The sequence below is a fragment of the Aotus nancymaae genome, unplaced genomic scaffold (genome assembly GCF_030222135.1).
Source record: "Aotus nancymaae isolate 86718 unplaced genomic scaffold, 86718_ANA_hifiasm-v0.15.2.pri h1tg000053l, whole genome shotgun sequence".
Lineage (NCBI taxonomy): Eukaryota > Metazoa > Chordata > Mammalia > Primates > Aotidae > Aotus > Aotus nancymaae.
This window is the reverse complement of record NW_026988467.1, coordinates 5,698,655-5,721,867: the sequence shown is the minus strand read 5'-3', so window position 1 is coordinate 5,721,867 and position 23,213 is coordinate 5,698,655. Positions and strand designations below refer to the sequence as shown.

Below are 23,213 nucleotides of genomic sequence, written 5' to 3'. Positions count from 1 at the left end.
GTGTATTTTGTTCTGAACCCACAGACTCTTTCTCTGGTCACTTTCTTTTTTTTTTTTTTTTCCTCTTTTTTTTTTGAGATGGAGTCTTGCTGTGTCGCCAGGCTGGAGTGACATGGCATTATCTTGGCTCACTGCAACCTCCACCTCCCGGGTTCAAGCAATTCTCCTGCCTCAACCTCCCAAGTGGCTGGGACTATAGGCATGCGCCACCATGCCTGGCTAAATTTTGTATTTTTAGTAGAGATGAGGTTTCACCATGTTAGCCAGGATGGTCTCGATCTCCTGACCTTGTGATCCGCCCACCTCCACCTCCCAAAGTACTGGGATTACAGGTGTGAGCCACTGTACCCGGCCTCTGTGGTCACTTTCTAGATGTGCTACTAAGTGGAGTTTCTAAGGTCTTCATTCTGTTGATGCCATGTTAGTCGTCCTGCTCAGCTGCATACCCTGTGGAAAAGATAAAAATGTCTGCTGCATGAAGTTTATCATCTGAAGGACAGGAAGAGAGATTTCTCAGTGATCACATTCACACATGACGCCAGCCACACAGACAAGGGTCTAACTTGAGGTCTTTCAGTCTCAGCACCTTGGGAATGGACCACAGGCTACACTGCTGTTACAACCCAAGGCTTGGGGAGGGGCTGAAGGAGAGAGTCAGCTCTTGCCCTTAGTTGCTTCATGATGGTGCCTTCTGTTCACGTCTTCTTCCCATATCTGTATCCTCCCCTCTCCCCTTGTAGAGTCAAGTACCTGTCTTAAGCAGTCGCCGTGATCACATAGAGATCTTTGGGCGTCTTCGGTGAACATTCACAGAACATTGCTTTCCTGCCCCTTCCCCTTTCTTCAGGGTGAAGAAGTGGCCACATCATGTTCTTGGCCAAGCCTCTGGGTTGGGCTGGGATCCTGCACTTAGCAGGCATGCTCTTCTCACAGGCCCTCCCTCTGCCTGCCATCAACGCCTCCGTCTCCTCTGCAAAGATGCTTCTCCCTTTTTGATATTCATTTGCAGGCTCCCTGCTCCTTTCTGTCCATTCCATGTTTACTTCTTAGTCTAAAATGTTTCCATGGTAACAGGTTACTTTTCAAAGGGAACATCTTGTCATTTTATTTAATCCACTGCAGCTGAAGAGGACTGAAATATTAAGTTGTAGTTGCTATGGATACTGCTTTGTTACACTTTTTTTTTTTTTATCAGATTTCATATACAATGGTTTTCTGTTTAATACTTCAGGAATAAAAACAATGACTTATCGTTATTGTTGTAATTTGGCTTCTGGAACTATTTTTTTTTTTTCATATTCCAAAACAAAGATTTATAGATTAATACAGGCTGAACTTCAGCTGTTTTGAAAAACATTTATTTCTACATTAGCTACACAGGGAAATTTCTTCTTCACAGCTCTTAATTCGGTCTTTGTAATATGATTCACAGTATAAAGATGTCCCTAAAATGATGAATCCACAGCAGAAATCCTTAGCAAACATAGAGAAAACAGAAATAAGTCACTGAAGTTAGTTTATTGAATCTCATTGCTCATAAGCTGTGGCCCTCTTTCTTCAGTTACTAGTTCAGCTGTGTACAGTGTCATTTGGGGTTGATCTGTTTGTCCTTTAATCAGTTTTTTTCATGTCTGGTATTCTTTCTTATTTCCCATCTGCCTGTAGTATGTCCCCCTCTTCCTTTGACTTTTTAGAAACTTTAAATTTTTTGGATTCATGGGAAATTGCAAAGATACCATAGAGTGGTCTCATCTTTTGTAACTGTAATACAATACCCAAACCAGGGAACTGGCATTAGTGGATTGTGTGCATGTAGTTCTGTGCCATTTTATCACGTGTAGTTTTGTGTAACCACCACAACAATGAAGAGGCAGAGCTATTCATCACTACAAAGCTCTCCCCTTATGGCCACACTCATGCCCACTCTCCCTCCCTCTCCACCATCTCTAACACCTGGCAGTCATGAATCTGTTCTGCATTCTGTAGTTTTGTCATTTCAAGAGTATTATATAAATTGGCCTTTAACTTTGATATGTTTTCCTTTTTCATCATGACTTTCAAACATTCTTTTGATCATTTTGTCTTGCTTGGGTATTTGAAATGAACATAGAACCAGGCTAGAGTACATCTCAGCTCACTGCAACCTCTGTTTTCTCAGGTTCAAGTGATTCTCCTGCCTCAGCCTCCTGAGTAGCTGGGACTATAGGCATGCGCCACCGCACCCAGCTGATTTTTGTACTTTTAGTAGAGACAGGGTTTCCCCATGTTAGCCGGGTTGGTCTCCAACTCCTGACCTCAAGTGATCCTCCCACCTCAGCCTCCCAAAGTGCTGGGAACTTGTTGAGATTTTGGTATAGTATCAAAAAGGCTATATTCTTCACTTTTTTAGTTACGTGGCTATGTTAGGCTGGATTATCTTCATATACTTCATACACTTTAACCACAACAACATATTGTAGATTGAATTCAAAAGTAGATAGGAGAACCTAGCTGTCTTTTCTATTAAGTCAAATAGTAACGAGATTTGCAAATACATAAAAGAATGCCTCTGTTTTCACTAAAGCTTTCTGCTTAAAAGATGCAGTTACTTTTTATAAGAATATGCAAGTTGTTATGTAATGGGCTTATTGCTATTTTTAAATCAATAAGTATTTTGAAAGTTTAAAAAAATTTAAATTCCTTGGGATGTTCAGTAATTTTTATTTTTATTTTTTACAATAAGCTTTATTTACATTTTGTCCAAGGCTTGGGAGAGGGGTCCAGGGTAGTGACTGGAAGAGCTGCTTAGGCAGAAGCCCTGATACTATGAGAGGGGCTCCTAAAAGTTGCTGGGCTCTGTAGGCTCCTAGTGGTGCTTGATGGTGAGTCTTTTGGAAGAGACACTTACCCAACCCAGCCTGGGGAGGATGGTCAGGTAGTCGCCGCTCTTGTTGAGGTTCATCTCCTCATCTAGCAAGTGGCTCTCAGAAAGTCACAGAGATGGGGGTCTGTGCAGGCAGACCCCCAGACCTAAAGATCCAGAGGGTCTGGTTCAGGTTCTTCCCCAGGGCCATAGTGGCTTCCGTGGCACCCAGGGTTTTTACCCTCACTCATCTTGAGACGGCTTCTGCACATCCTGGAAATGGGTGCTGCTGCCACACACACGTCTTCAAGAGACACTCAGTGCCTTGAAACTTCTTGTTGGCCAATTCGTGGAAGAAGTGGCCCGTGCTTACCAGAGCCACATCATTATGGTTGAAATAGAAGCTCAGAGAGAGATAGGTGTAAGACTTCCATAAATGCAAATTGACCAAGTGGTTAATGGCAGCTGCCACCTCGATGGGGTAATTCTGAAGAATCCAAGAGCTTGTGGTTGGTCAGCAATGAGGAGATAACTGCAAAAACAGTGGTGGCCGGTCCTAGAAGAGGAGATGGCCAAGAAGAAGGGTCCCGGAGGCTGCAAATGGAGAGGAGATTAGAGGGCAGTCGAAGGCTGGAAGAGATGGAGTCCCAGGATATGTGCTGTCCAAACATCGTTGAAACAAGAGACGGATTCTGGGACCGTCTGGTGAATTAGTAGTCCAGAAACATTTATGCAACCAAGGAACTTTTAACTGTTCCTAATTGAATAGATAATGAGAGGCAGATGCCATACTAGATTCTTCTAAGAGTGAGTGAACCACAAAGGGTGCATTCAAGAAGGGAGCAATTCACAGACTCACTTTGCACCTGGCTGCAGCCTCATGGGGATGCTTTTTCCATCTGCCAGGGAAACATTCTGGGGTGTTGTAGCTGCCTGACCTATCAAGGGTGTTGCAGCTGTCTGGGGATACAGGAAAAAAAGAGAAGAGAGCAGTGTGGCAGCAGGGGAGGGATACTTAGTTTAGTAAGGAGGATTCTGATTGCTCAGTGGATTCCAGACACAGCTGGATGCTGGCAATTCGCCACCATGTGTACTTCTTGTCCTTTATCTTCAGTTCGTATTCTGACAGTTTTTCTGTCAGATGCATCAAACTTTCTCTAATGGCATATGTTGCTATCTACTTCTTTATATCTTGGACCTAAAAAGTACTTTTGCCATTTATTCTATATTCTGTAGCTCTTGCATATGGTAGGCTGATGCCATTGTCTGTACCTCAGATCCTACCTGCTCAAAAAGAACTTTGTTATATTCCTTGCTACAGAACCCTGATATTTAAAAGTTGCATACAATTTTAAAATACTTTTGTTGTAGGCCAGGCACAGTCGCTCACGCCTGTAATCCCAGCACTTTGGGAGGCTGAGGTGGGTAGATCATGAGGTTAGGAGATCAAGACCATCCTAGCCAACATGGTGAAACCCCGTCTCTACTAAAAATACAAAAATTAGCTAAGCATGGTGGCGCATGCCTGTAATCCAGCTATTCGGGAGGCTGAGGCAGGAGAATCACTTAAACCAGAGAGTCGGAGGTTGTAGTGAGCCAAGATCATGCCAGTGTACTCTAGCCTGGTGACAGAGCGAGACTCCGTCTCAAGACAAACCAAACCAAAAACAACACTTTTGTCGTAAAGAGGGATTTCTAAATAAGCTTTTAAGAAGGTTCTTTATTTTACCTTGGTTTTCATGTTATAGCCTACTTATCAGTACTCTTCCCTGATATAAACACTTTTCAAGTCTCTTAAGATGGCCCAATACATTTTTTGTCTCATTTCTATCACTAGTTTATTAATAACTATCTGACACCTATTTTTATGGAAATACATGAGATATAAGTAGTTCTAGTCAGCAGGGTATTTGGGCGTTTGTTTCGTTATCATGATTTTGAGCTAAATATAATGATAATATTGGCTTATTAAAATAAAAATAGGGTTGGAGGGTGAGTGCGGTGGCTCATGTCTGTAATTCCAGTGCTTTGGGAGGCTGAGGAGGGGATCTCTTGAACCCAGGGATTTGAAACCAGACTGGGCAACATAGCAAGACTGCATCTCCAAAATAAAATAAAAACGGAACAGAATGCTTGTTGGGGAATTGTCAAGGACTTAACAGTCAGTGTAGCAGTGACGTGGAAATGATATCCAACCACTTGTGAACTCTAGAGTAACAGACCTTCTGGAAAAACCTGAGGAAGGTTGAGCTGTAGGCACAAGTTACTGAATGGGCTGTGGCAGAGGGTTTCTGAAATGATACATTCTGGCTAAGTCTACTTGTAGGGAAAAAAACATTTGGAAAGTATTTAGACATAAAGGAGAGAACTTTTGGCAGCTTGTTTTGCTCACAGCTAGTTAGAAAATAGAAAGGGACAAGTTGGAGGGAAAATAGCAGTAACACTGACTGCTTGTTTTTCTTCAAGAAGTGCTTGTGATTAAAATAACTTGTGGCTGATTTGATTCCTCTACATAACTCCTAATACAGCTTCCTCCATTTCCTGTAAATCTATTACAACAATCCATCTTTTAGCTTCTTTTTTCCACATGCCATTCTCCTAATGAAGATGACTTGTATGATGAAGTCAGCCCTCATGCAAGCATTTCCCTGTCACAGCCCCTCCCTTTCAGCCTGCCACCTCTGCATGCTTTCATTTCTACTTGGAAAGTCCCCTTTTTTTCCTGCTGTTGGCTTATTATCTCCTTCTGTGTCTGCTCTTGAAGCCTGCCTCATTTTGGTACCTCCCCTTTACATTTTTGTACTGTGTCTTCTGAAGTGTCTTAGGTTGATGAATACGGGCATTGGCCTGTTCTGGTGTTTTGATATGGATGCTGCCTCCCCAGCTGGAGGATTGTAAGACTCTTGAGGACTGGACCACCACATTTCTTCCTCTTCTTCATCTTCTGTTTTGTTTGTTGCCTCTTTTATAGACAGGGTCGTGCTCTGTTGCCCAGGCCGGAGTGCAGTGGTGCGAACGTGGCTTACCGCAGCTTTGACCTCCCAGACTCAAGCAGTCCTCCTGAGTAACTGGGTCTACAGGCAGGTGCCACCATGCCCATCTAATTTTTAAAGTTTTTGTAGAGATGGTATTACTCTCTGTTGCCCAGACTGGTCTTAAACTTCTTATCTCAAGTGATCCTCCCTCCTTGGCCTCCCAAAGTGCTAGGATATTACAGGTGTGAGTCACCCTGCCTGTCCCTGTTTGTTGCCTTATCCCCAACACCTAGGACAATTCCTGGCTTATAATAGGTACTTAAATATTTGTTGAATGAATGAATGACCCAGTATGTGTCCTAGGATAAGTTTTCTCAATTGTATTTTATAAGGCATATGGTAGGGCACCCTGACATGTCTTGAGAAGAGGAAATGTCTGACTGGAATTGTACTACAGGAATGTCCATCTCTCAGAGGCATGAGAGAATGATGGTATGGGGTGGAGCGCGGTGGTTCGCGGCTGTAATCCCAGCACTTTGGGAGGCCAAGGTGGGCGAATCCCTTGAGATCAGGAGTTCGAGACCAGCCTGACCTGAAAATGACGAAATCCCAAATTATTAAAATTACAAAATGTACTAAAATTTACCACTAAAATTACAAAAGTTAGCCGGGTGTGGTGGTAGGCACCTGAAATCCCAGCTACTCAGGGAGGCCGAGTCAGGAGAATCACTTGAACCCAGGAGGTGGAGGTTGCAGTGAGCCCAGATTGTGCAGCTGCACTCCAGCCTGGGCGACAGAGCAAGATTCTGTCTTAAAAAAAAGACTGATGGTATAGGAAGTTTCTCATGAAAGGAAGCTGTAGTCCTTAGGATTTTAGAAGGAAAAAGGTTTTAGAGGTGTGTGTGTAGTGGTGGGTGATGTATGTATACAGGAGAACATCAGAAGTAGTGGGGACGTTCATTCTTCCTCCAGTTTTCCTCATTTATTTGAAGTGAATTACTGTTTTTGAAAAATGAGTGAATGTTTATGTCAAAACTATATTGTGCTAACTTAATCCGCTCTATTTCTGTTCCAGGAGGCTGAACAGTACCCAGGGGGAGATTCGTGTTGGTCCTAGTCATCAGGTAAGGTTCATTTTCGTAGCGTCTTTAATACATTTTTGTTTCTTATTATTCTGGCACTTTATTCTGTTTTGCAGCATCTTAGAACTGTTTGTTACTGCTATAAGGAATTTTATATAAATAAGAGATTTTTTTCCCCCAAATCACCACATAACATTAAAAAAAAATTGTGATGAAATATATACATGAAGTAAAATTTACCATCTCCCATTTTTAAGTGCACAGTTTAGTAGTATTAATTACATTAATACTGTCGTGTAGCCATCACCATCATCCAACCCCAGAACTCTTTCTGCCTTACAAAACTGAAACTCTGTACCCCTAAACGGTAACTCCATCTCCCCTCTCCTGCAGCACTGGCAGCCGCCATTCTACTTCCTGCCTCTTTGACTGTCCCACCTCATAAAAACACCTCATATGAGGGGAATCAAACAGTATTTGTCTTTTTGTGCCTGATTTATTTCACTCAGCATAATGTCCTTACAGTTCATCCATGTTAATAGCATGTGTCAGAGTTTCCGTCCTTTTTTTTTTTTAATTATTTATTTATTTTACTTTAGGTGCATACTATATCTGGCATTTCTCCCCATGTTATCCCTCCCCTCCCTCCCCGCCCCCCATTATCTCTCCCCTACCTCCTCTGACTTTCCCCTGTGTGTGATGCTTCTCTCCCTGAGTCCACCTGTTCTCGTTGTTCAACACTCACCTTTTGAGTGAGAACACACGGTGCTTGGCTTTCTGTTCTTGGGTCAGTTTGCTGAGAATGATGGTTTCCAGATCCATCCAAGTCCCTACAAAGAACACAAACTCATCGTTTTTTATGGCTGCGTAGTATTCCATGGTGTATATGTACCACATTTTCTTTGTCCAGTCTATCATTGATGGGCATTTGGGTTGGTTCCAGGTCTTTGGTATTGTACACAGGGCTGCAGTGAACATACATGTGCGTGTGTCTTTATAATAGAACGATTTATAGTTCTTTGGGTATATACCCAATAGTGGGATTGCTGGGTCAAATGGAATTTCTATTTCTAGATCCTTGAGAAATTGCCACACTGTCTTCCACAATGGTTGAACTAATTTACACTCCCACCAACTGTGTAAGAATGTTCCTATTTCTCCACATCCTCTCCAGCATCTGTTGTCTCCGATTCTTTTAATGATCGCCATTCTAACAGAATTTCCATCCTTTTTAAGGCTGAATGACCCATTGTATGTATATATGACAGTTTGTTTATCCATTCATCCACTGAACATTTGATCACATATTTTTATTAAAAAGATTTTTAAAGCCAGGCACAGTGGCTCATGCCTGTAATCCCAGCACTTTGAGAGGTTGAGATAGGCAGCTCACTTGAGGTCAGGAGTTCGAGACCAGCCTGGCCAACATAGCAAAACCCCATTTCTACTAAAAATACAAAAATTAGCTGGGTATGGTGGCAGGCGCCTATAATGCCAGCTTCTTGGGAGGCTGAGACAGGAAAATCATTTGATCCCGGAGGCAGAGGTTGCAGTGAGCTGAGATTGTGGCCACTGTACTTCAACCTGGGCAACAGAGCAAGACTCCAACTCAAACAAACAAACAGAAGGATGTTTAAAACCTCTTTCCCAGCTGGGCGTGGTGGCTCACAACTGTAATCTCAGTACTTTGGGAGGCCGAGGCAGACGGATCACCTGAGGTCAGAAGCTCTGGAGTTTGAGATGAGCCTGGCCAAGATGGTGAAACTCTGGCTCTACTAAACATACAAAAATTAGCCAGGCGTGTTGGCGTGTGCCTGTAATCCTAGCTACTCGGCAGGCTGAGGCAGGAGAATCGCCTGAACCCAGGGGGCAGAGGTTGCGGTGAGCCGAGATTGCACCACTGCATTCCAGCCTGGGCGACAGAGTGAGACTCCATCTCCCTCCCGCAAAAAAAAAAAACAAAAACCCAAAAACCTCTTTTCCTTCAAGATAGTCAAGATGGTTAGGATACTTTTCAGTCAGAGGGTTGCTGTGTCATGACTGTTGCCTTTTCATATTTCATTGCATTTACTGCAGCTCTCTGTTTTGTTGTTGTTTTTTTTTGAACACAGGCTCTCACTCTGTTTCCAAGGCTAGAGCACAGAGGCACAATCATGGCTCACTGCAGCCTTGACCTCCTCCTGGGCTGAAGCAATCCAACCTGCCTCAGCCTTCTGAGTAGGTGGGACTAAAGGCATGTGCCACTGGGCCCAGCTCATTCTGTTTTGATCTCAGTATCAGGATGCTTTCACTGGCAGGACTCTGGCTCTGTTTCTGTCTCCCATGTCACAACATCCTGGTCAGGCAGGAGCGGGGCTCTGCTGTGCTTCTCTGAGACTCTCTTGTACCCAGCTGGGCTCCATGGAGGTGGTGTCATCCTTAGCTCAGTCTGACTGATTCTAAGATACACCTTTTTCCTTCACATTTGCTCTCTGTTGGGCTTCTTTATACATTCTGTGGTGTGGTTATAATTTATTGGCTACATTTCATCCTTTCTCAATGCACGTAAAATAACAGTGACTCTTAGAACAAATGAAATGTAGCAAGTGTTGAGAGGAAGAAAGGAATTCGACTTCTTTTCCCTAGGAGCAAGGAAAATTTCCCTAGCATGTCCCTGGTAGACCCACTTTCCCCTTAGGAGGAAGGAAAATTTCCCTGGCGTGTCCCCAGTAGACTCAAATGTTGTTGCCATGGATTGGGTCATGTGTCTATTTCTAAACCATGAGGAAAGGGTTTAGCATGATTAGTACTTGAGTTGGAATAAATGCTGGGGAGTCCACAGCTAAGGCCATCATGTCTAAAGACATAGGATGCAGGCAGCAGTGAGCTTTGGAAGTGCATAGAGATTTCAGTCGTCTGTCTAGTTATTCATTATTTCTGTCTAGATTTTGAGCAGTTCTTGTGTGTCCAGCCTGGGTAACAGAACTAGACTGTCTCAAAAAAGTAAAAATAAAAATAAAAGTAACCTTTTTAGGGAAAATATTAACATATACAAAAGCAGGGAAATAATAATACAATAAAGTCCTTCTATTCATTACTCAGTTTCCACAAGTGTCAAATCTAGTCAAACCTGTTTTAACTCTGTCATGAAAGAAATTAAGTGAAGTGAACACAAAAACTATCAGGGTCATATAGTTTATTGAAGATACTTTTCATCTCAAACCTGGGGTTATAACTGATACAGACAGAAAGAAGCTGCAGGAGGACAGCATCTGCTTGTTCAAGTAGAGTCTTTTGTTGGTGGTGTGTTCCGTCAGGTGTACCTGACTGCCACCTCGGGGCTGTATTTTCAATCTGGGAATTCGTACTCATCTAGTACCACTCAGTTTCATCTCCCATCCTCTGCTTTCTCTTGCACTGTATTTTACTACCCATTTTTTTCTGTCTCACTGTATATTTCCGGTGTCTTGAGATCTTTGTGCCAGACTTTTATTTTATAGATTTTTCTACCCACCATAAAAGAAAATGTAGTTCCTAAGGAAAAGATGCTTACATTCTTGGAAAAGGGACAGATTTACTGTGATTGGATTTTTGTATACTACCATTTAAAATCAGATGTTTGGTTTTTACATCAGATTTTAAATGTGCTTCATTTTCAAAAAGAAGTATTTTGGAGCACCAAAAATAATAGAACTCTTACAAAGTAATTGGCAACATTTACCTTTTTAAAATTTTTGACTTTTGGCTTCCGCCTATAAGCCCAGCAGTTTAGGAGGCCAAGACGGGCAGATCACTTGAGCTCAGGAATTTGAGACAGCTTGGGCAACATGGCAAAACCCCATCTCTACAAAAAATACAAAAATTAGATGGGCATGGTGGTATATGTCTGTAGTCCCAGCCACTCAGGAGACTGAGGTGGGAAGATTGCTTTGGCTTGGACGGTTGAGGCAGCACTGAGCCAAGAACACACCATTGCACTTCAGCCTGGGTGCCAGAACCAGACTGTCTCAATAGTAATAATAATAAACCTTTTTATTAGGGAAAATACTAACATATACAAAATCAGGGAAAGAATAATATGATAAAGTCGTTCTCTTCATTACTCATCTTCCACAAGTATTAAATCCTAGTCAAACCTATTTCGTTTATTCCCCCTCATACCTCCTCCTGCTGTTATTTTAAATGCCTCACAAATACATCATTTTCCTTGTAGATGTTCCAAAGATAAGGGCTTTGGATACATTATATCACAACATATAAAAATTTCATAATATTCAAGTATCTGCTATGCCCAGATTTCCCCAATTGTCTGTTTGTATCTTTCTTTCTTTATATTTTCATAGTTCAAATTAGAATCTAAATGAGAGCCATTCATTGTAGTTGGTTGATACATCTCTTAAATCTCTCTTAATTCACAGGTCCTTTCCCCAGACCTCCAATGTATGTGGTAAAGAAGCTATTTCATCCTGTAGGGTGTTCTATAGTCTAGATTTTGCTGATTGCATTAAGTTTGTTACCTTGCCCTTTGCATGACTTGAGAATTAGTAGTTAAATCCAGAGGTTCAGTTGCAGTCTAGTTTGGTACCCTGCCTTCTGGAAAAATGCTTCCTGGATGGTGGCATGTACTTCTAACAGGAGGCTCATATGTCTCTTTTTTAATTGTAATTAGCAGCCACTGATTGTTTCTTAGATCCATTATTAGGAATTTCAAGATGGTGATATTCTAATTCTACCATCCCTTCATTTGTTCATCATACAGATAAATGAAACGTCACCATTATCTTTCAGTGGTTACCAGTGGATTTAAGATTATTTTTTAATCTATCATCAAACTTTAATCAGTTCTTATTGATGATTAAATGATCCATTTTGGGCCAGTAAAAATAGATCATTTTTACTTCGTGCTGTATTTGTCCTTTTCACTTTATCCCAGTGGTTTTTGTCCTTTTCACATAATCCCTTTTCTCTGGCAAGACATGATTTTAATGCCTCACCTTATACATTGTCTTCCCTAGATCTGGAATTAAACTTGTGTCAGAAGAGTCCACTTTTGTTGTAGTGGGAAGTGGTATTTACATACTGGGTGCTGGGATATTTTTTCTCACTGGGTTGGTTGCTATTTCTAGGCCTTTTCAGTAGACAGAATAGGAAATAGGCATTTTCTTTTCCTGCTTACTTTACTTTTTTCTTTCTCTTTTCCTTTTTCTTTTTTTTTTTTGAGACAGAGTTTCACCTTTGTTGCCCAGGCTGGAGTGCAATGACGCGATCTTGGCTCACGGCAACCTCTACCTCCTGGGTTCAAGTGATTCTCCTGCCTCAGCCTCCCAAGTAACTGGGATTACAGGCATGCATGCACAACCACTCCTGGTTAATTTTGTATTTTTTCTTTTTGGTAGAGACGGGGTTTCTCCGTGTTGGTCAGGTTGATCCCAAACTCCCGACCTCAGGTGATCCTCCCGCCTCAGCCTCCCAAGTAGCTGGGACTATAGGTGTGCCTGGCCTTCTTTCTTAAAGATAAAATACATTATAAATTCATACTGATATTTCCAATTCAAATTCAGATTTTCATATGGCCTTTATACTAATTCTGTTCTTATTTCATATATCTTAATCTTTATCTTCTTCCCATGACTCATATCCCATTTTTAATGACATCAACAAAATTATTTGCTTCAATTCCATAATGCGTATATAGCCCAGAATAACCATAATCACACTGCTACAAACAATATGCTTATTGAAAACAGTTTAGTATTGCATTTTGTGTTGTATATCCTGCCAGGGCTTTATAAGCAAATTAATATATCTTAGAGTTACTGGAAACAGTTCCCAGAGTGGAACCAGCTCAGTAGTTGCATTTTTTCCATTTGGTTTACAGTTTTAATGAGATTGTTATTATTTAAGCTTCTTATTTTCATTTCTTCTGCCCGTTCTTAGATAAATAGTAGCATAATACACATCCTTTTTGCCACCTTTCTTTCTTCTAACAATATATTCTTGTGTTCTCCTCATAGCAGTATATAGAGCTCCTTCTCATTCCCTTTTATAATACTATTTCATAGAACTCCATGTATGAATGTAGCAGTTTATTCATCTAGTCCCTATTGATGGGCATATGAGTTGATTCCAGTCATTTGCCATTACATTTAGTGCTTCAGTGAATAGCCTGTGCATATAGATTTTTATGTTTTTTTTCAGTGTATCTTTGGGCTGTATCCCCAGAAGGAGGATGGTTGACTTAGAGGACAAGTGCATGTATAATTTTGAGAGTGTTGCCACATTCCTCTCCATGGAGACTGTATCAGTTCGTGTTCACACTAGCAACTAATATGAGTGCTAATTTTTTTCCTGGCTTTCTGTATGGTCAAGCATTTGGATTTATGTCAGTATGGTAGATGGGTAATTGAATATGTGCCATTAATTTACATTTCTGTTGTCAATGAGGTTGACTCACCAATCTCTATGATTAAGAGGCATTTGTGTTTCTTTTTCTGTAAACTATCTAATTATATTTCTAGTCCATTTTTCTTGAGGATAGGGGAGATTGGTTCTCCTCCCAATAATAGTACTTTTCAATTAATTTAACAAACATTAGAGAACTGCTGTACCCAGTACTGTACTTGGTGCTGGGGAAACAGAGCTCAGTACTAGTGTCAAAGAACTTTTAATACCAACATCTATTGTGTTTTCATTATTATTATTATTTTCCCGAGACAGAGTCTCACTCTGTCACCCAGGCTGGAGTGCAGTGGTGCAGTCGCAGCTCACCAGAATCTCCGCCTACAAGGTTCAAGCTACTCTCCTGCTTCAGCCTTCCGAGTAGCTGGGATTATAGGTGTGCGCCACCATGCCTGGCTAATTTTTGTATTTTTAGTAGAGATGGAGTTCCACCATGTTGGTCAGGCTGGTCTTGAACTCCTGACCTCAGGTGAACTGCCCGACTTGGCCTCCCAAAGTGCTGGGATTATAGGTGTGAACCACCACATCCAGCCAATTGTGTTTTAATTTTATCCCACTATTTTCACTATGTATTAAGCAGAACTAATTGTGGCACTCGGTTTGATGTTATAGAAGTCAATACTTAACCAAAGAAGAATATCCTTGCTTGGAGAAAGTGAGCTTGATACACATTTAGAGGCATGGAAGACAGCCTGTAAGGCTGTGTTGGTACTGACTGCTAGCCTGAGAGCCGCATGGCCTGCTGATGTGAGGTTTTATTGTACAGTTGCCTCAAAAACTTGAATAACCAACACTTAAAACCACAAATTTTACATAAAAGTGAAGATTTCTGGAATTTGGAAAAAGTTGGAGGATGAACAGACACTGGTTCCCATTCCTGTGTGGCAGCATTCCCTGGATGAGGCAGCTCTATCTCCATTTCACCGTGGTTCACTTCACTCTTGAGTACATAATACCTGTACATCCAGATCAGGAGCCACTGCCACACATGGCTGTTCAGTACTTGGAAGATGGCTAGTCCAGATTGGGATATGGTATTTTGTTTAACGTGACTACTAGAATATTTTAAATTATGTAGTTTTTATTTCTCTTGGATGGTGCTGACTTATCTTCAACCTGCTGCATTCATTTAAATTTTTTGCTTAGGCTTTGTATACCGTGGAGCTTTATCAGACTGGTGTATGCACATTCATCATTTGACAGGATGAGAACATGTGCCTCTTGCAAATGTCTGATTTGTCACAGGTCTCCGCTGGTTATAGTGGTCATGGCACCTGCTTGCTCTTGGCTCTGTCCAGCAGAGTGTGGGTGAGAAAATGCCACAAGTATTTAAATCTGATGACTTAGAGTCTTGGTGAGGAGTACTGTTGCTCAAATATGTTTTAAAATTCTTTTTATTGAGTTATGCTCTACGTACAGCAAATTGTTTATATTTTATGTATGCTTTTCAGTCTGTCTTGATGATTCGTATAAAGACACAGAACATTTCTGTCATCCTAGAAAGGTCCTTCCTGCTCCTTCACAAGAATTCCTCCTTTCAAGAAGCAACCACTACCCTGATTTCTATCACCACAGGTCAATTCAACTATGTATATACGTATACACGTACACATACATATACACATACACATACATATACACACACACATATATACAATTTTTTCTCCTTTTTTTTTTTTTTTTTTTTTTTGAGATGGAGTTTCTCTCTGTTGCCCAGGCTAGAGTGCGGTGGTGCGATCTTAGCTCACTACAACCTCCACCTCCCGGGTTCAGTCAATTCTCCTATGTCAACCACCCAAGTAGCTGGGATTACAGGTGCCTGCCACCATGCCCAGCTAACGTTTGTGTTATTAGTAGAGATAGGATTTTACCATGTTGGCCAGTTTGGTCTTGAACTCCTGACGTCAGGCGATCCACCTGCCTCGGCCTCCCAAAGTGCTGGGATTACAGGTGTAAGCCGCCATGCCCGGCCTCAACTATATTTTTTATTTTACTTATTTATTTATTTTCTTTGAGATGGAGTTTGCAGTGGCGTGATCTCAGGCATGCTCCACCGTGCCTGGCCTCAACTATATTTTTTAATGCTAACTTTAATACCTCATCTTTTTTTGGTATTGACCATGACTTATATTGCTATTGACTGTCTTGAGAGTAACACTATTCTAATAGGATAGCTTGCTTAATTTTTTTCCAAATACTCTTAGGTGACGTTTCAATATTTGCATATGTCTTCTTTGTTAGCTTGTTATATTGGAAATGTATGTGTGTTTCCCTTCGTTATCAAATAGCTGTTATCATCTAAAGACATTCTTTGTTTTTTTTAAAATTTGTTTATTTATTTTATGCATATGTGTATGCTTCTGTTTTGCTCTTGGTATCAAGCTGGCACTGGTTTACTTTGACACTGTTAAGCAGATATTAACCAGTTTATTGTCAAATCTTCTATAGTGAAATGACCCTGACCTGCGAAATAGGTCAGTTTCCATGACTTGTGGTTTTGCTGTTATTTTTCTGTTGTCCAAGGAAAGAGGCTCAGTAAAACATTGTATCTGTTCCTAAAGACTGCCTATTGTAATAGCTCTTTATAATTAATACATTCCTCGATTGTGACTTACCCGTCTCTGTCTTACAGGCCAAACTTCCAGATTTGCAACCATTTCCTTCTCCAGATGGTGATGCAGTGACCCAACATGAGGAGCTGGTCTGGATGCCTGGAGTTAATGACTGTGACCTCCTTATGTACTTGAGAGCAGCAAGGTAATAGGAATCTACCCCATCCTGCTTTCTGAATTAGGCCATCTGAACTGATTATAGGCAGTAAATGTTCCCTCTCCCCTGGGATTTTATTTCTATATTGGACATTCTCTGACTTTAAGTTCGGTTACACCCTCTGTAATCAGGGCCCTGGCTCTTCTTACCGGAGAAAAATAGTTTATCATGATGAAGTAGTTTTTTTCTTGCCAGTGTTTGCCCCACATCAAATTTTGGAACTTTTCAAGAGGAAAACAGCTTAAGCCATACATGCAGTTCAAAACCTCTCAGTCCGATTGAGTACTTGAATTATTCAGCTCATCTTAAAACCCCACTACAGAGGGGTAAGGGGTGAGGAGAGGGAGAGTATCAGGACAAATAGCTAATGCGTGCGTGGCTTAAAACCTGGATGATAGGTTGATAAGTGCAGCAGACTACCATGGCACATGTATACGTGTGTAACAAACCTACACATTCTGCGCTTGTATCCTGGACCTTAAAGTAAAATTTAAAAAACAGAAAAACCCACCACAGATTTCATGTTCTCTGTCTACTTTGTTGCTGTTCATTAGTGTCTGACCTAAACTTGACATTTTTGTGGCTTGCCTATATGAGAACATTTACCTGTGATCACCCCGTAGAACTCGCATAGAACAAACAAATATTTCAGGTGCAGAAGAGAAGTGTGAATTTGCTCCTCACATGTCATGGAGCAGGCAGGCAGACTTTCTTTGTGTGCAGTGATTCTGGGTCTTGGCAGCATCGATAGGATACAGCAACAACAAAATCACTAAAGCAAGGATCAGGGCATCTGAATTTTAGCCGTAGCTGGGCTTGTGGGTTTTTTTTTCTTGGTTGTTATTTTTATATATATATATTCTTAAACAGGGTCTTGCTCTGTCACCCAGGCTGGAGTACAGTGACATAGTTATAGCTCACTGCAGCCTTAACCTCCTGAGCTCGCTGAGCAGCTAGGATTATAGACATGTGCCACCACGCCTGGCTGTTTCTAATTTTTTTTGGTAGAGATGGGGTCTTGCTATGTTGCCCCAGTTACCTGCTGTTTTCTAGTCAATGGCATTGTGCATGGTGACATTCGGTATAGATGAGAATGTGTAAGTGGAGTGAATGACTAAGAGGTTTTATCTCTGATTTTTCACGATTTTTTTTTTAAGACAGGATCTCAAGCTGGAGTGCAGTGATGTAATCATGACTCACTACAGCCTCAACCTCGTGGGCTCAAGTGATCTTCCCACCTCATCCTCCCCAATAGCTAGGACTACAGGCATGTGCCACCACACCTGGCTAATAATAGTTTTTTAAATTTTTGTGGAGATGGCATCTCCCTGTGTTGCCAGGGCTGATTTTTCCTGGCCTCGAACAATCCTCCTGTATCAGGCTCCCCAAGTACTGGGATTATAGGCATGAGCCATCACACCCAGCAGTGATTTTTATTTATTTATTTATTTATTTTTTATTTTTTTATTTTATTTTATTTTTTTTTTTAGACGGAGTTTTGCTCTTGTTACCCAGGCTGGAGTGCAATGGCGCGATCTCGGCTCACTGCAACCTCAGCCTCCTGGGTTCAAGCAATTCTCCTGCCTCAGCCTCCTGAGTAGCTGGAATTACAGGAACGTGCCACCATGCCCAGCTAATTTTTGTATTTTTAGTAGAGACGGGGTTTCACCATGTTGACCAGGATGGTCTCAATCTCTTGACCTCGTGATCCACCCGCCTTGGCCTCCCAAAGTGCTGGGATTACAGGTGTGAGCCACTGCGCCCTGCGATTTTTTTTATTTTTAATTCACCTAAATGTAGTTGATATGCAGAATGAAAGGAATTAAGTAAAATTTTAGATGACTTAATTTCACATGTTTTCTGGAGACTTTTCTTTCAGAACATTGTCATCTAGTGAAATACTGTGGCTCACAGATTTAGGTTCTTCATGCTGTCAAATCTAAAATCTTATTACTGTTAAAGCATGGGAAGAAACAATACAAATGGATCTAACTAAGAGTAGCATTTATCTTTCTGCATGAGTGAGAGGAAATTAAATTTTATTTTTGGGCTGGGCATGGTGGCTCATGCCTGTAATCCCAGCACTTTGGGAGGCTGAGGCAGGCAGATCACCTGATGTCAGAAATTTGAGACCAGCCTGACCAACATGACAAAACCCTGTCTCTACTAAAAATACAAAAAATAGCTGGGCATGGTATAAAGTGCCTTAATCTCAGCTACTCAGGAGGCCAAGGAAGGAGAATCCCTTGAACCCGGGAGATGGAGGTTGCAGTGAGCCAAGACTGCACCACTGCAGTCCAGCCTAGGCGACAGAGTGAGACTTCAGCTCAAAAATATGTATATATATATATTATTGGCCGGGCGCGGTGGCTCACGCCTGTAATCCCAGCACTTTGGGAGGCTGAGGCGGGTGGATCACGAGGTCAAGAGATCGAGACCATCCTGGTCAACATGGTGAAACCCCGTCTCTACTAAAAATACAAAAAATTAGCTGGGCATGGTGGCTCGTGACAGAGATTTTGCAATTAAAAACCGATGATGCCAGGCGCAGTGGCTCACGCCTGTAATCCCAGCACTTTGGGAGGCCGAGGCAGGTAGGTCACGAGGTCAAGAGATCGAGACCATCCTGGCCAACATGGTGAAACCCTGTCTCTACTAAAAATACAAAAAAATTAGCCGGGCGTGGTGGCACGCGCCTGTGGTCCCAGCTACTCGAGAGGCTGAGACAGAAGAATCACTTGAACCAAGGAGGCAGAGGTTGCAGTGAGCCAAGATTGCGCCACTGCACTCCAGCCTGGTGACAGAGCAAGATTCCGTCTCAAAAAAAGAAAAAATATATATATATATAAAATTTATTTTTAAACAAGAGAGGAGGCAGGGCTGGGAAGTGGTTCATCATGCATGTTGTAATAGAATTTTGGTCTGGGCTGGAAATGTGCTCTGAAAATTGAAGGTAAGTCTGTGTCGTGATTTTACTATGTACTAATGAAGGAAAAACCTTTTCTTCTGAAGGAGCATGGCGGCATTTGCAGGGATGTGTGACGGAGGCTCTACAGAAGATGGCTGTGTCGCAGCTTCTCGGGATGACACCACTCTGAATGCACTGAATACAGTAAGTCTTTTGAAGTCACCCTGGTGGGAAGACAAACCTTCTTTTTCCCCTGAACTGGCTGTAGGGAATGTGTGATGAGCGTGGAGCACGAAGTCGCCTGCAGGCTCGAGAGTGAGTTGTGGTCCTGACTGTTGGGTGCCATGGTGGCCTCAGGCCAGTGATATGGCACCTCCAGGTTCATTTCCTAATCTGTGTCTGTGCTGCAGATTTGTGATGACTCTGAAATGAGATCCTAATAATAGAGCTTGATACTTACTGAGGCCTCACAAAGCCAAGTACTGTGCATAGAAGATCTTGCTTAATCCTCCCAACCCTCCTCTGGGTTCTATTATTATCACCTTTTTAGATATAAGGAAGTAAGTTTAGAGAGATTAAGTCACATTTTAAGGTCATACCCTTAAGACTGGAATCTGGAAGCCATGCTTTTGTACTTCACTGTTTCTAAGACCGTGTATTTATTTCAAAGTACATGGAAGGATGGGAAGAACCTAGACTTTTTTTTACATAAACTTGTTTTTTATAAAGTATACTTTGGAACATGTTAATATTTTACACGACTATAAAAATACGTTTTAAAAGAATAATTTCTAAAAAATTAAAAGTGAAGTGAAATAAATAAGGCTAATGTTACTGATTGGTTGCATGACACACCGTCATAATTACTCATCTGCTTTAATCCCATAATAAATACACAGCAGCTCAAGTAACAACACAGTGTGGCAAACAGTATGATTACTGAAACCAGTTGTCTTTCATTCTCTTTTTTTTGTTTATTTTTAGACTTCATTTTGCTGTATAGGAACACTGATGTATTTTAAAGTTACATGAAATAATTCCTCTCTATCATAACTAATGTAAAACGATTAAATCTGAAGAGGTAATGATATTTATGGAATCAATTTCTCATATATTGATAGTCTGCGTGTTTGTGTATGTGTATATAGGCTGTTGAGTATGTGACTGAGCACCTCTTCTAATGATTAACCGAATGTCATTTAAGCACCCCTTTGTTCTTTTTTTTTTTCTTGAGAGGTCACTATAGTTGGAAGAGACTTTGAAGATCATCTGCCCCAGTCTCTAGATAGTTAAGAATCCAAGGCTTTTAGGCCAGATGACTTAAATACTGACAACCCCAAAAGCTCCTAACAGAGAGAAGAAAGTAATCCTCATTCCTGATTTAGGGATGTTTTCACTACACAGTTTCTACTACACAGCTTGCTTTTGAGGAAACATGTAGATATCTGCATGATATGGTTGATTTTTATTCCTAGTATAATTAGGTTTCTTGAGTATGATATAACATTTGAGTGGTTTTGCTTGGGATATGCCATTCTCTAAATAAGAGAATGTTTTTTCACATTGTCATAATAATGTATGTTTGTGTACATTCTCACTGATGTGATAGGATAGTTAGTGGGGTTTTTTTTTGTTTGTTTGTTTAAATACAGAATCTTTCTTCTGAGCATCTGACTGAACCAGAAGGGGCCTTTGAGTTTATTTTACAGATGAGCAAGCTGAAACTCAGAGGCTGATGATACTACTGCCAAGTAGAGGCTGTGGTAGGTTAAATATGAATGTCTGTGGATTCAGAATACTTTAAAAGTGTGTGTACAAAGAAAGTCTTTGATAGGAACTTTTTTCTGCTGTTGTTTGTTGTTTTTCTTGAGACCTCCCAGGGTTAAACTATCCTTTCACTTCAGCTTCCTGAGTAGCCGTAGTAGGGATTACAAGCAGGTAATATAGGCATGCACCATCATCCTTGGCTAATTTTTAAAAAAAATTTGTATAGTGAATATTGCCCAGGCTGGTCTCGAACTCCTGGACTCAAGTGATCCTCCTGCCTTGGCCTCCCAAAGTGCTGGGATTATAGGCCTATGCCAGTGCACTTGGCCTTTTTTAAGTGTTATTTTTTTTATAGCGACAGAGTCTCACTATGTTGCCAGGGCTGATTTCAAACTACTGGGCTCAAGTGATCCTCCTGTCTCAGACTCCCAAAGTGCTAGGATTACAGGCATGCGTCACCATGTCTGGCCTGTTGTTCTTTGTATAAAAGCTTTGTGAAAAAAATTCTGCTTTCATAACTGTGCTATCAGTTGAAGTTTGAATAATGAAGATTTTGTTATATTTAATTAAATGTCTATTTTTGGCACTTTCCTAAAATTATATGATTTATTCCCCTTTTTATTCTAAGCTCTCTTAGAATTCTGTAGCCCATACTTCTGTATAGAAATAATTTTGGCTACTTTTTCCCATGGTTCTTTGTGGTAAGCTCCTTCTGAAGGTTTTGTTAGCATTCCCAGAGATTTTTTTGTTGTACAATTTTTTATTTTCATGAAACTGAAACTCTTCCTGTCTAGACTAGCCTAATATGGCTCAGGTGTCTTAGGTTATGTGCGCATATTTTGTGATGAATTGAAAAGTTGTGTGCTGTTTTAATTTTTGTACTTCACTCCAGCCTGGGCAACAGAGCAGGATCCTGCCTCAAAACAAAAAAACCTGATAGCTCAAAAATTTTCTATAGCAATTGCAGTTTGAAAAATGAAACTATTTATTTAATGTACTTATATTTAAATACTCCTACTGGATGTTCAATACATCTAATGTACTAACTCCGAGAACTGTAGTTGCAAGCGCTTTCCTAATGAAAAGTGAAGTGAATGAAAATATCGTGTGTGAGAAGTTACTGGGATTTTTTACTTACTTAGAATAATAGAAGAGTTGAGCTGTGTTAAGTAATAAGTTAAAAAGATATATACATTGTTGTGTGGGAAGCATTTATTGTTTTCTTAGCATATAGCATAGATTCAAAACAAGGTTAGGCATTTATCAGTTTAGAAAAAACCTGTGAGTAATTAGTATATACTTCCTAGGGCAGTATGGAAATTAAACTAAATAGGCTATATGGCCACATTACAATGTGTTGAACTCTAATGTGGGCTTCCAATCTGTGAAGTCTTTTCAGATATACAAACCTGTGAAACTATATGATAGTCAAGATATAGAACGTTTTCAACAAAAATCATTTTCTGCTTCCAGCCTCAGATAACCATTGATGTATTATGTTTTGGGTGGGCTTTTTAAAAAGTCATTTTAGAGTAGTTAGCATTTCGTAGAACGTTACAGGAATGGAATCATATTGCATGACTTCTTTCGGCATAAGGATTTTGAGAGCCATTTATGTTGCTTCATGTATGGATGGCTCATCCCTTTTTTACTGATAAGTATTCCATTGTATGGATATGCATATTCACAATTGTTTCATATCCTTTCACCTGGCTGGGAACATTCTGGTTGTTTATAAGCTTTAGCCATTATAAATAAAGGTTTTTTCAACATTTTTGTATGAGTCTTTGTGTTGACATTTATCTTCACTTGTCTCAGTAAATACCTGGAGTGGCAGGATTGTCTGTATGTAGGAAGCTCTCTCAGAAACTGTCAAACAGGTTTCTAAAGTGGTTCCAGTTTAGATTCCTATCAGTAATGTGTTATAATTTTACCTCTTTAGCATCTTCACCAAGACTTGGTATTGCCAGTTTTTAAAAATTTTATCCATTTTAATCTCATTGATGTTTTATTGGAATTTCCTGATTTAATAGTGTTGAGCACCTTTTCTTGTTTTATTCCTCATTTGTTTATTTTTTTTTTGTGAAGCATCTGTTCAGATTTTTTGTTCACTTAAAAAAATTTTTTTAAAAATAATTTAGTTATAAGGATTTTTCAAAATATTTCAGGTAGAAGTCCTTTGATATATGTATTGGGAATTACTTTCCCATACCATGACTTTTTTTTTTTTCATTCTTTTTTTAAAATTATTTTTATTTTTATTTTTAAAAGACACAGAGTGTCACTCTGTCACCAAGGCTGAAGTACACAGTGGAGTGATTATAGTTCATTGTAACCTCAAACTCCTAAGCTCCAACAGTCCTCCTGCTTCCACCTCCTGAGTACCTGAGACTACAGGCTACCACACCTGGCTAATTTTTTTTAGGGTTTTT

The 23,213-nt window shown here is 40.5% G+C and overlaps 1 protein-coding gene and 1 non-coding gene across 13 annotated transcripts in view; both read left to right on the top strand.

Moving 5' to 3' along the window:
* The window catches only part of RERE (arginine-glutamic acid dipeptide repeats), a 469,898-nt gene that overhangs the window by 315,593 nt on the left and 131,092 nt on the right, over positions 1-23,213 (top strand). For all 12 annotated transcript variants that reach the window (XM_012473620.2, XM_064363204.1, XM_064363205.1 and 9 more), the window contains 3 exons: positions 6,893-6,941; positions 15,970-16,094; positions 19,119-19,218. In XM_012473620.2, coding sequence (XP_012329043.2) covers positions 6,893-6,941; positions 15,970-16,094; positions 19,119-19,218 — 274 coding nt within the window. The remainder of the gene's footprint in view (positions 1-6,892; positions 6,942-15,969; positions 16,095-19,118; positions 19,219-23,213) is intronic.
* Positions 3,692-3,816, top strand: LOC135269566 (small nucleolar RNA SNORA77). Its single transcript, XR_010337823.1, has one exon. It is a non-coding gene; the product is annotated as a small nucleolar RNA SNORA77 (small nucleolar RNA).